This window comes from Acanthochromis polyacanthus, chromosome 14 (assembly GCF_021347895.1).
Source record: "Acanthochromis polyacanthus isolate Apoly-LR-REF ecotype Palm Island chromosome 14, KAUST_Apoly_ChrSc, whole genome shotgun sequence".
Classification (NCBI taxonomy): Eukaryota; Metazoa; Chordata; class Actinopteri; family Pomacentridae; genus Acanthochromis; species Acanthochromis polyacanthus.
In genome coordinates, this window is record NC_067126.1 from 7,669,395 (window position 1) to 7,683,532 (window position 14,138).

At 41.7% G+C, this 14,138-nt stretch overlaps 2 protein-coding genes across 2 annotated transcripts in view; one reads left to right on the forward strand and one right to left on the reverse strand.

Moving 5' to 3' along the window:
• Positions 1 to 14,138, forward strand: part of LOC110959563 (succinate--CoA ligase [ADP-forming] subunit beta, mitochondrial) — a 333,454-nt gene that overhangs the window by 294,699 nt on the left and 24,617 nt on the right. The gene's annotated exons all lie outside the window — the stretch shown is intronic.
• LOC127537102 (uncharacterized) lies at positions 650 to 4,867 on the reverse strand. The gene is made up of 5 exons (XM_051958855.1): positions 4,829 to 4,867; positions 4,189 to 4,290; positions 3,348 to 3,377; positions 3,074 to 3,265; positions 650 to 1,903 (listed from the first exon to the last, which is right to left on the reverse strand). Exons 1-5 carry the CDS (start codon positions 4,860 to 4,862, stop codon positions 1,638 to 1,640), a joined length of 624 nt encoding a protein of 207 aa, XP_051814815.1. The 5' UTR covers positions 4,863 to 4,867; the 3' UTR covers positions 650 to 1,637.

A 14,138-nucleotide genomic window follows, 5' to 3' on the forward strand; every position in this document is an offset into this window, starting at 1 on the left:
TATGATTTATTTCTCAAGGGGCCTCCCATAAAGAAAGACACGTCTTGTCTTTGAGTCAAAAGTACTCATGAGTACTAAGGTAAACTACGGATAATTGTCTTGCTCAGTATCTACTCTTTGATAGGGTAATACACGTTACTCGCAAGAACACGTCCAGCATCCAGGCAGCAGGTCATAGAGTCAGAGGAGTGTCGTCTTGGAAAATAGGGCAGCGACTTACTGGAGAAAAGTTATTAGCTTAAGATAAATAGATAAATAGATTTTACAAGTTAAATAGACATTCGCAAAATATTGACTTCCAGCTAACATTAAGTAACATTTGAGGTCCAGGAAAAATGACACCAAGTAAGATAAATATTAGTGGAAGGACACAATTTTTAAAAAATGAATATCTAATTAGAGGCTTTGTAATTAATTAATCACGACTGATTAACAAGGGCATAGAGGTAAAAAAAAAAAAAAAAAGCAATATATGCAGCGTTGTCTTCATTTTAAATGCCAAAAGGATTTTGCGGCTCCCAGTGTTTTCTTTTCTGTGGGAAACGGGTTGAAATGGCTCTTTGAGTGTTAAAGGTTGCCAACCCCTGACCTAACTGCATGAGAAATGTGTTTAAAATGAGAAAAAGTCACTATTACTGAAGAGGAATTGGAGGATCAACACACAAAAATCACTGTATTTCAGGTAAAATAGTGAATTTATGGAAAAACTGCAGTGATGGATTAAAAATCTAGCTCACTTTAAAAAAGTAATTCATAGAATAGATATGAAACACAGGTTTATGTAATAGAAACACAATGAACCATCTCAAATTACACCATTCTCACGAGTTTTTTTAATGTTGATATCATTCTGCAATGTTTTTTTTCTTACTGCTTACAAATATTACTTGATAAATGCAATTCATTATTTTCAGAGACATTCTCACCTTTGCAGTACAGTACATACATCACTCCATCTATCAGTCCTTCCACAGCTTCACATCTATACAACAGTTAAACAGTGACATCAAGCAGCAGGAGTTTAAACAAGAACACTTGTACAGTCATAAGTTTTATTTTTTATTTCATAGTTACATTCTGCGGGGCTGCACAGTGGAATTCGCCTTGCAGCAAGAAGATCCCCAGTTCAAATCCCGGCCTGGGCCTGGGATCTTTCTGCATGGAGTTTGCATGTTCTTCCTGTGCATGCGTGGGTTTTCTCCGGGTACTCCGGCTTCCTCCCACAGTCCAAAAATATGCTGAGGTTAATTGATTACTCTAAATTGTCTGTAGGTGTGAATGTGAGTGTGATTGTTTGTCTGTATATGTAACCTTGCGACAGACTGGTGACCTGTCCAGGGTGTCCCCTTCCTTCTCCCGAGTCAGCAGAGATAGACTCCAGCACCCCCCGCGACCCTAGTGAGGATAAAGCGGTATATAGAGAATGGATGGATGGATGGATAGTTACATTCTCACCAATAAGACTTGGATTTCAGGTCAAGTTTTATTTCATATTGACATAGTTTAATTTAGGTATCTGTGACTCTAAACAACACGTTATATACATGAAACATTATACTAGTAATGAATACAGTGATCATTTAGACTTTTTTTGTTAGTTATTGATCTCTGCTGAAGCCACTCCCGACCAGACACAATCAGTGTTGCCAAAAGTGGAGGTTTGGTAAATTTCTGGTGATAAAGTTTCCATTTGTACTGCTACTGTACTTTACTAACTCTTTACATATGTCACTGATTGCCTCTGTGTTTTTTGAACACTTCAGTAATCCTGGCACAGTCTCGTGGTAGAGAACATTGACATCGAAGACGACGCTGTCAAAGGTTTCTGACCACCTTTTTGCAGCGGTGAAGTAGTCCACGTCTCTGGTGTGGTGCATCAGGATCAGAATCACTCGTTCTTCACCTGCAGAATAAAGCAGAAGAATGAGCAGGAACTTGTTAACTGGACGAATTCACAGAGAAAGGCGCTATCCTCCTTGAAACTAAACCTTTTTAAAAGATTTTATGCTGCATGAAGCACATTTCAAAGCTTGTGTCTACATTAAGCCGTCTAACTTTAAAATGCTGCCTTGTTACAAAAAACTCAATCTGCAACAGAAATGAAGCACAACAAAGCTGTATGTGTCTCAGCCAAAGTAATACCAGACAGCTAGCCTAGCCCTGCTAGACCCATGTTTCTGAAGGCACAAGGGTCTAGGCACGCTCGACAGGGAGGGAGGCGGGCTAAAAGGTTGTCTATCAAATCACTCTGCAGCAATTGGGTAGGTATACAACCAATCAGCGCAACAAATAGGCTCCTAGAGCTCCGGAAATCAGAGGATGCGGTAGTTCGGTGAAGCCTTATTTATACAGTCAATGGGTGAAGCTCAAGTATATTACAGACATGTTAACAGAAAGATTATTCAGAGTCGGTGCTAATGGAGCTCAACGACTGTTGTCGTTTTTGTTGTCGACCCTGGCAGAGAATTAAATTCGTTGCCGTGGGTTGTCTAGCGCGGCTAGGCTAGTTGTTTCCGGTTGTTTCTGTCAGAATCGTCGCGCCTCTGTCGTCACTTAGTTACGTCCGCCTTCTGACTCTATACTTCATGGTGATTGGTCCGGCCAGTTTTAGGAGAATCCAGCCTCGAGTCTTATGGAGGGTAACTAGACCCACCCTGGCAGAGAATTAAATTCGTTGCCGTGGGTTGTCTAGTGCGGCGAGGCTACCAGGCAGCCTCTTCAGTGGATGTGCCATGCCATTCTACAAATGGTTTTATCGTGTTGCATTTTAATGACAGATACAGCCTGGCCTCCAGTGTGATAAAATCAATATTTCAGTCAAAATCAACTAAAACCACATGAATGACAAGTGATATTTTAAATTCTGAGCTGCAGTTTTACATGAAACTCTGTGCGGCCTGGAGAGACCAACATAGAGAAAGAAGAAATTTACTCATTCATCTGACTGAACATGGACATAGACTGTAAGTTTATTCATAGATATACAGTCAAACTTTAATATAAATGAAAGAGAAATCACAAGAAATGCTAACACAACTAGCATTATGTGACTAAGCTGTTTTCTTTGTTTTACCTGACACCTTACTCATGGCCGACTCCACATCTGAGCCAAGACGAGTGTTGATTGGACAGAAGAGAATGATGATGTCACATCCCTGCCGGTCTGTCATCTCCACCTGCAGCTCCTTACAGTTCAGTTGTTTCAGCAGAGCTTCATCGGCTCCAAACGTTTTTCCTGTCACGATTTTGTGGACATTAACTGTCCCTGCATCCATCAGAAAGTAAAGAAGATGAACAAACTGAACAGAGCACAAAGATGGAATCACTGCGAGCTGCATTTCACTCACCTGCATGACTGGATGATGTCTTGCTGCTTTCTGCTGACAAACCAAAAGCAACAGAATGATTTAGTTTTAGTAGGTAGACACAATATTACACACTGGTGGATGTACAGTAATAATAATAATAATAATAATAATAATAATGCATTTTATTTATATAGCGCTTTTTAAAAACTCAAAGACACTTTACAGAGGTAAAATGAAAAGCATCAGAAACATAATCAGAAACACAGAAAACAGGATAAAACAAAAACAGTAGGGAAATACGATATAAAAACAATATGGAAATAAGATATAAAACAGTAGAAAGTTGTGATAATACTAAAATTAAGAAGTTGAAGTAAAAGCAAGTCTGAACAGATGGGTTTTAAGGGTGGACTTGAAGCTGGTGATGTTGGGGCAAGCACGGACGGAGATGGGGAGTGAGTTCCAAAGGGTGGGGGCGGCAACAGAGAAGGCCCGGTCCCCCCGGGTTCGATGCTTGGTTGTGGAGGGGCATGAGAGGAGGTGGGCTTCAGCTGAGCGGAGGGAATGACTGGGGATATAGGGGACGAGGAGATCAGAGAGATAGGACGGGGCCAGGTTATGAAGGGACTTGAAGGTGAGGAGGAGGATCTTGTACTGGATGCCTTAGGTGACAGGGAGCCAGTGGAGTAGACGGAGAACAGGGGTGATGTGGTCGAAAGGGCAGGTGCGGGTGAGGAGACGGGCAGCAGAGTTCTGAATGTGTTGAAGTTTGCTAAGGGTGGTTGATGGAAGTCAACCACACATGCAGAAGAATATCGTACAGTACAGCTGGAAGTGCCTGAACTAAAAGTCGTGAGCATCTAGACAGTGTTAAACACACCGGAGTCGGACTCTTTGAAGACTTTTCCCAAAGTTTTGAAGAACTTCTTGATATTGGGGTCTTTGTCTCGGTCAGGATAGTACTTCCACAAAAACTCAGCAGCTACAAAGAAAGAACATAACAGTCAGCTATGTATTGTGTGGTTTTTGGTTGTCTGATATGAAAGTTAACAATCGCGAGAGAAACATCGTAAAATATGTAGTGATCAGTGCAAAAGAGTGATCCTGGATTACACCAATTTACTGATTTGAAGGTTTGGTGACTAAAATTCAGACAGTGACATATTTATGATCAAATTCTTTCCTCTGCTGCTTCATTCATAATCTCCAAAACCACGAATCAGAACCTGACATGAAATTACACAATATACTGGTTGGTGCAACTTGTTGGATGTACCATTTCTGATTAAATACTCGTGGGGAAACAAAATGCAAACAGCTCAAATTGATGGATGTAAAAACCAAAGAACTAAGATTTTATTAAAGTCGTCTTTCACAATACAGTTTGGGATTGTTTCCCTCAGTCAAAAGGCAATTTATGACTCTTCAAGTTCTCGGATTTTCATTTCATTTTCATTTATTGTCAGATTTGAAAATTATCACTTTTAATCAGAAATAAGTTCTATTAAGTTGGCACATACCACTCCGCAGGTCAGGTGGAACTTTCAGTGACATTAGTTCCTAAAAATGAAAACGTAGACAGCATGTAGAACTTCTGTAGGCATTTTTGTTGTAATCGTGAAATTCATCATGTTTGATTCGTATGTGCACTAAGTTCATATATATACTACAAGTCAAAAGTTTGGAAACAAGATCAAATTTGTACAGAGAAAAGATCATAGTTTCATTGGTATTATTTGAAACAAAAAATGCATGATTATTATATAAAAGGTCAGTCATCAGAATACATTTTTACTATCATTACTAGGTATTTGTATCTGTGCTCTTGTTTCTTTACTCAGCTGTTTCCTTCTGCTTATTTCTCTGGTAGTTATTCAGATATGGACACATTTGAGATTTGCTGGGTTTTTTATATGCAAACTCTCAAAAGCCAAAGAGCTAAAGCCAATAATGCAAACTGTGTTTTGTTTTTGTTAGGGTTTTTTTACACTAAAGTTTTGATTCTGGACATCTTATCAATTCTAAAACTAGGCCCTTCTGTTCTTTTAACATTTATTCAGCAATTGCCTGGTAACATCAATGTATGCCTAAATGTAAATTCAGGAAAATTGTGCATATCGCTGAAAACAAAGTTGGATAATGCAGAAAATACATTGCAAAATCCATACAATAGATACTTGTTTTTAAGATAGACGTTATGAACAGAAATTTGAAAGTTCTTCCAAACTTTCAGCCTGTAGTGTACAGTCGTGAAAAAGTTTCCATAAACGTGTAAAGATCTCATGTATCATGGCAGTCTTGAGTTTCCAATTACTCCTCCACCTGAATTTTCTGACTGAATCATTGAATCACTGAGTCTTACTGTCACAAAAACATTCAGCTTCTTAGGGTTTAAGTCAGGACTTTGGTTAGACAGTCTAAAACCTTCATTCTAGCCTGATTATATGTTGTTGGTTTCTTGAAGCTAACTCTGAATTTTCTATGATGATTAAATCATTGAAATATGTCTTTATAACAAAACAATCAGAAATTTTCTGTTATAGATTAAATTTTTTAAGGTCTTCTTGAAATATGACAATCTTGTCATGAAAACCACGAGTGAACCCAAGCAGCAGGCACAGACAAGCAGGTGAAATTAAGAATTATTTAATCAATATAATTATTTAATAAACAAAAGGCTTTCAATCTAGGAAGCAGGGGGAAAAAAATATAATGGGGAAACTAAACTGAACTAACTAAGGGCGGACCTGACGGCCCAGGAAAAAAGACTAAACATAAACTGAACTAACCGGGAAGGTGACCTACTGCATGTCCAGGGATTGGGAGACGAGGTGGGGAGTGGAACTGGGGGAGCCAGAGGTGGGGTGGTGGCGATGGTCGAGGGGCAGACAGTTCGGGAGCAGACGGAGGAGCGAAGACAGAGCCGGTAGTAATCCAAAGAAGGTTTGAGTCCTGGTAGTGATGAGTGTATGGCGGTGAACGGCGAGGATCCGGCATGAAGAGTGAGGCAGAAGCATGAAGCAACAGGCATGAGGCAATGATCGAGCACTGGAGCTGAGGAGAGAGCCAGGCTTTATACTGCACTGATTGTTCATTTGTGCCGGCTGTGCTCTCAACACAGCCGCTCGTCGTTAGGCTGATGAGCCAGAGCACCAGAGCAGGAAGGGGCGTGACAGTACCCCCCCCTTGAGGTGCACCTCCTGGCGCACACACTGGACCAGTCGGGGTGTCGGCGGCCAACTTCGGGACCGGCAGGGATCCGGCAGGGAGGACCGCTCCGGGGACCTTCTGGAGGCCGGGCTGAGAACCGGCAGCGGGCACAACGGGGACCTTCTGGCGGCCGAGCTGGGAACCGGTAGCTGGCCCGACGGGAATCCTCTGGGGGCCGGGCTGGGAACCGGCAGTTGATCCGACGGGAATCTTCCGGGGGCCGGACTGGGAACCGGCAGCTGGATCGACGAGTACCCTCCGGGGGCCGGACTGGGAGCCGGCAGCTGGACAGACGAGGAGCCTCCGCAGGCCGGACAAGGAACCGGCAGCTGGACCGACGAGGACCCTCCGGGGGTCGGAATGGGAACCGGCAACGGAGGGACTCCGGGGGTCGGGCCGGTGGCCGGACTTGGAACCGGCGGCGGCGGGACCCCTCCAGGGGCAGAACAGGATCTGGAGGCCGCTTCAGGGGCAGAACAAGATCCGGGATCGGGGGTCCCTCCGGGAGTAGAACAGGATCTGGGTCCGGGGACCCCTCCAGGGGCTGAACTGGCTCCGGAACGGGAGGCCCTTCCAGGGGCTGAACTGGAACCGGGGTCGGAGACCCCTCCAGGGGCGAAACTGGCTCTGGAACCCCCTCTGGGGGTGGAGCTGGAGCCGGAGCCGGGGGCCCCTCCGGGGGTGGAGCTGGAGCCGGAGCCCCCTCTGAGGGTGGAGCTGGAGCCTGAGCTGGGGGCACCTCCAGGGGTGGAGCTGGAGCTGGAGCCGGCGGCCCCTCCGGGAATGGAGCTGGAACCGGTGGCCACTCCGGGAACGGAGCTGGAGCCGGTAGCCCCTACAGGGACAGAGATGAAGCCGGAGCAAGGGGATCATCAGGGGACGGAGCTGGACTGAACAATAGCTGACTGGACTCAAATTGGACTGGACGAGAACTGGACTGGGCTTCGACTGGACTGGACTTGAACTGGACTCGAGCAGGACTGGGCAAAAGCTGGGCAAAAGACTGGTCGAGGACAGGACTGGACTGGACTATAGATGGACTGGACTAGGACTGGACTGGGACTGGACGGAAACCTTTCGGGGAGTAGAACTGGCACTGGGGAGACTGGGGACTGAACTGAACCCGGAACTGGGGACAAGACTGGACTTGGGATTGGGGACCCCTCAGGAAACGGGACAGGGGACTGGACTGAGGAGACCACTACTGCAGGGGGACCCATTGGGGTGGCCACTTGGTGTGGACGTGGCATTAGGTCCTTTCAGGACGGGTTGGGAGACGCTAAACCTCCTCTGGGCTCGAGGAGAGGCGCTATGCCTCCTCAAGGCTGCCGAAGAGTAGCCATTTCCGCTCAAGGCTGCCGAGGAGGCGCTACGTCTCTTCAAGGCTTGGGGGGAGATGCTACGTCTCTTCAAGGTTCGGGGGGAGATGCTACGTCTCTTCAAGGTTGCCGCAGAGGGGCCATGCCCCCTTAAGGCCACCGAGGAGGCGCTACGCCTTTTCAAGGATTCTTTCTTTCCTTTCTTTCTTTCTTTAAAGTTTATTTGAAAAAGGACAGCGTGCAGTTACATTAAAAAGATGGCTGCACCAGATTTAGCATCATGCTAATTTCCATCTGTAGTCCTTGGTCCATAAAAAACAACATTCCTTATTTAAAACAATGCATATAAAACACATTACATTAACAATGCAAAACAAAATCGAAATCAGGGGAAGCGGTTTGCCTCAAGGTTGCAGGGGAGGCGTTTTTTCATTAGACTTTTGTATTTTCTCCTCAAACTGTCCAAGGGATTGCAGTTTTGTAACTCTTCCAGGAAAGACTTTCTGAACACAGTAAGTATGTACTCCACGGAGCAGGAGGGGGCGTGACAAATCTGCTGTGTCACAGATGTACATACCAAAATGCTAATATTTGTCTAAACATCCTTTGACCAGTTTGACTGCAACTAGGCACTTTTGGTTTCTGTCTACAAGCTTCTAGTTTATCTTTGACTCTTCTTGACAGAATTGGTGCAGTTCAACTAAATTTATCACTCAGACTTTTTTCTTCATCTTTTTTCTTCATCAGTCCAAAGTTTCTTGATGGGTTTAAGTCAGGACTTTGAGGAGACCAGTCTAGAACCTTCATTCTAGCCTGATGGAACCATTTCTTTACCACGTCTGATGTGTGTTTGGACTCATTGTCTTGTTGAAACATCCAACTGTGTCCAAGATCAACCTTCTGCTGGTGGTTTTAGGTTTTTCTGAAGAATATGGAGGTAATCCTCCTTCTTCTTTACTCCATTTACTTTGTGTAAAGCTCCAGTTCCACAGAGTATGATAATGCCACCACCATGCCTGATAGTAGGTTTGGTGTTCTTGAGGTTAAAGGCCTCATCTGTTTTACTCCCAACATATTTCTGCTCAGTTTTTCTTCCATCTTACCACAGAACTTTCCTCCAGAAGGCCTTTGTGATTATCAGCAAGGTTGAGTGGAGCTTTAAGGTTCTGCTTCTAGAGTAAGAACTTCCATCTTCATGGAGCCTCTCAGCTCATGTTGATGTAAAAACACTGTGAACACTGACAGCTGTGTTAAAGCAGCTTATCATTCATTCAGACCTGCTTTTTTATCATTCTTGGTTGACTCTTGACCGTCCTGACCAATTGTCTCTCAGCAGCAGGTGATAGTTTGTGTTTTCTTCCTGATGGTGGCAGGAAGACAACTGGACCATGAACTTCAGACTGACAAATAACTGTTTGCATAGATAATTTGGGATCAGTAGTTGCTTGGCATGACTCTATAAGTAATTTTTCTTGAGTTGTTCAAGTCAATGATTTCCTTTTTCAGATCTTTGACAAGGTCCTCAGTCTTTCTCATTGTAGTACACTCAACAAAAATATAAACGCATCACTTTTGTTTTTGCTCCCATTTTTTTATGAGATGAACTCAAAGATCTAAAACTTTTTTCACATACATAATATCACCATTTCTTTCATTTCATTTCATTTCATTTATTAATTTCAGGCTCACAACCATTTTTGGTTTGGAGCACAAACATTTACGTAACAAAACAAAACAAAACAAAACATGGCAAAGTATATTACTTTAATGGAGGTAGGACATTTTTCAACAAGGCACAGAGCCTACAAATGATATTTATATTTTTGTTCTGCATTAAATATATAAATTTAAACATAGAAGGATGCCTTACATAGAAATTAGGTAGGTATTGTGTCCTGTAACGCACAACATCAGGGTTCACACATTCAAACAGTAAATTAAATTCATCTCCAAATTTTCTTTCATCGCAAAGGTTACAAAAACGAAGTTTTTTATCTATTCCTTTGTAACGTCCAACATTTTTTTTTAAGTCTGTTGTTACCAATTCTTAATTTGCAAAATGGCTTGCCTGTAGTGTCCGTTCTCACACAGTAGATATTTCTCCAACTTAAACACTGTTTTGAAAGACACATGCACATCACAGGAAGACATAGTTTGACATTCACTAAACCACTTTTGTATGAACTGGTCTTTCAAAGTTCGCTCAACAGCGAGTTCAAGCCCGTTAACATTGGTGATTTCCTGAGATCTCCAAATATAACAGAGTCCACAGTCATCTAGAATCTGTTTCACTTGCAGAAGCCATGGAGGCAGGTATTATTCTTTACAATACATATCAAACAAGAGATTGTATATCTTTTTACTTAATTTAGCGTCCTCACTCTTTACTATCCCTCCCCAGAATCCAATCATTCTTTTCTTAATCACTATTGACAATGGATAACGTCCAAGCTCACCATACACCATGTTACTGCAAGTGCTCATTTTACTTTTTAAGATATATTTTAGAAATCTGAGATACAATTTTTCTAATAGATCTACTTTTTTCAAATCCCCAAACCTCGCAGGCATAGAGCATGACAGGGGAAAGAAGTTTATCAAAAAGTTCCAATGCAACATTAACTGATAAATCATACTTCCTGCACTTAGCGATTACAGCAAACATTGCTCTTGTCGACTGTACATGGAGATCCTTTAATCCGTTCTTAAATGAACCATTATAACTAAACAAAAGACCAAGGTATTTAAAAGTTGGAACAATTTCTAATTCCTGCCCATTACGTAAAAAATTTAATTTTGTAGTATTAACTTTTCTATGCCCGAACACAATTACTTTTGTTTTATCACTGTTAATTTCTAATTTCCATGTCTTACAATATTCACACATGTGGTTCAGTGCCTTTTGCAGTCCCACTTTGGTTGTAGACATGATGATAGTATCATCTGCATACAACAAAATAATAAGTTTCATGTATAGATCTGTTAAGGATCCACCAATGTCAACAGGCTGGCATCCATTTTCTAACAAGAATTCCTCCAAATCATTCACAAATAGGGCAAATAACAGGGGAGACAAATTTTCTCCCTGTCTAACTCCTCTTAGGCTAACACATGTCTGAGACTTCACCCCATGTAAATAAACACATGATTTTATGTTGCAGTACATACTTTTAACAACTACCAAAAACTTACCCTTTATGCCCGTTTTTAACAACTTAGTTTAGTATATTAGTTTATTTGTCAGGGACCATGTACAAATGCATTATTCTTGAAAAGAAGAGATACTTTGTACCAGATTTAGCTATTGCTATTTTCCATCTGCAGTCCCTGGGCAGGCCACACAAGTAAAATACACATTACAATTCACAGTAGCACTAAATGCAATATTATTAATAATACTAATCAAATTACAGTATGTACATTTAAAAAAGCTATGCTACAATTTACATAAAATAAGGCAATGAACAATTTAAGTGGACTGATGCTGACACAGTTGCCTATCAAGGAAGTATTTCTTTATGTTCCTAGAAAAAATGTTCAAATCCACAGACACCTTCAGACTGTGCTTCTTGCCACACCATATCAAATGCTTTTCTATAATCTATAAAGGCACAGAACAACTTCTTCTTCTTGAATTGGTAAAGATCTATTATTTGTTTCAATAGAAAAATATGATCATTGGTAGAATAGCCCTTCCTAAAACCAGCTTGATTTGCACGTATGGTTGCATTCTACTCGCAAAATTTACATAAACGTACATTTAAAATATTAATAAATAATTTTTCCAGACAACTTAGAAGGGTAATACCTTGATAATTTTTACAGTCTTTTGGGTTGCCCTTTTTCTTGTATGTAGGCACTATAAGGCCTAGAGCCCATTCTTCAGGAATTTATCCCACTATCCAAAATCTTATTAAACAGATTTACATACACTGGGACAAAAACCTCAGAGAAATATTTGATATATTCATTAAAGAGCTCATCAACTCTGGCTGCCTTACCAATTTTCAACTTTTGGACAGCATCTTTGACTTCTTGGTAACTAAAATTTTTATTAAGAGAACTGCAGTCAAGGGTGGGTATATCTGCACTTAAATCATCTAGCAGGACTAAATCATCATATGATTCTACTTCTATGGATTTAAAATAACGATAAAACTCCTCAACAGAAATGGGGCTTTGGGCTTTACTTTTACCAGGGTCAGCAAGTTTTCTCCAATAAAGTTTAGGATTGTTAGACTTTAAATTTAACAGTTCTCTATTAAATTTTGTTTTATAGGCTTTTCTTGCTTTATACAAAGCTTTCTTATATTCTTTACTTTTTATTCTTAAATTTTCTGCAGATAAAGGTTTTTTTTTGTTGTCTATTAATTTTCTTTGCAGCACAATATTCTTGTTTTTTCTGCCTACAATCATGATTAAACCATCTATTATAGTCACCCTTCATTTTTTATTCTTTTTAGATGTTCTTCTTATTAATTATCTTAAGTAATCTCTCAAATATTGTTCACAAATCTGTCTAAATCTGTGATAGTGAGCACTTCTCCTTTGCTGAGATAATCCATCCCACCTCACAGGTGTGTCATATCAAGATGCTGATTAGACACCATGATTAGTGCCCAAGTGTGCCTTAGACTGCCCACAATAAATGGCTATTCTGAAAGGTGCAGTTTTGTTTTATTGTGGTGGGGGGGGTCCACTCCTCTTCAATGGCTGTGCGAAGTTGCTGGATATTGGCGGGAACTGGTACACGCTGTCGTATACGCCGATCCAGAGCATCCCAAACATGCTCAATGGGTGAGTATACTGGCCTTGCAAGAACTGGGACGTTTTCAGCTTCCAAGAATTGTGTACAGATCCTTGCAACATGGGGCCGTGCATTATCCTGCTGCAACATGAGGTGATGTTCTTGGATGTATGGCACAACAATGGGCCTCAGGAGCTCGTCACGGTATCTCTGTGCATTCAAAATGCCATCAACAAAATGTACCTGTGTTCTTCATCCATAACAGACACCTGCCCATACCATAACCCCACCGCCACCATGGGCCACTCCATCCACAACATTGACATCAGAAAACCGCTCACCCACACGACACCACACACGCTGTCTGCCATCTGCCCTGAACAGTGTAAACCGGGATTCATCCTGAAGAGAACACCTCTCCAACGTGCCAGACGCCATCAACTGTGAGCATTTGCCCACTCAAGTCGGTTACAATGACAAACTGGAGTCAGGTGGAGACCCCGATGAGGACGACGAGCAAGAAGATGAGCTTCACTGAGATGGTTTCTGACAGTTTGTGCAGAAATTCTTTGGTTATGCAAACTGATTGTTTCAGCAGCTGTCCGAGTGGCTGGTCTCAGACCATCTTGGAGGTGAACATGCTGGATGTGGAGGTCCTGGGCTGGTGTGGTTACACGTGGTCTGTGGTTGTGAGGCTGGTTGGATGTACTGCCAAATTCTCTGAAACGCCTTTGGAGACGGCTTATGGTAGAGAAATGAACATTCAATACACGAGCAACAGCTCTGGTTGACATTCCTGCTGTCAGCATGCCAACTGCACGCTCCCTCAAATCTTGCCACATCTGTGGCATTGTGCTGTGTGATAAGACTGCACCTTTCAGAGTGGCCTTTTATTGTGGCAGTCTAAGGCACACCTGTGCACTAATCATGGTGTCTAATCAGCATTTTGATATGGCACAGGAGAACTGCTCACTATCACAGATTTATGAACAATATTTGAGAGAAATGGTGATATTGTGTATGTGGAAAAAGTTTTAGATCTTTGAGGTTATCTCATAAAAAATGGGAGCAAAAACAAAAGTGTTGCGTTTATATTTTTGTGAGTGTATTTGTCGCTGAGTGTCATAAGTGGATGAACTGGGCCTTAATTAAATTGGAGTCAGCAGCTGTAGTCAATGGCAATCACACATGAGAGATAAAGAGATCATGCCAGTAAGAACATTTTATAAACACAACTTTGTATTCCCCAAAACAAATCACAAACATTGCTGTGTGTATATTTATGACCCAGTAAATTCTGTAATATTTTCAAAAAATATTTTATAAATCTGTGAAGGAACCAAAATCCATCAATTTCTTGTGACAAACTGTGATTCCATCTTAGAAAAATCCAGGTTAAAAGACTCATTGGAAACTCAAGACTGATGTGATATACATGGTCTTCAGAAGTGCACAGAAATTGTTGTTCATGACAGTAGCACACACAAATACATTCTGTTACTTTTCTTTCCATTGGAGGGAACATGGTGGAGATGATGAAGAAGTAACAATACC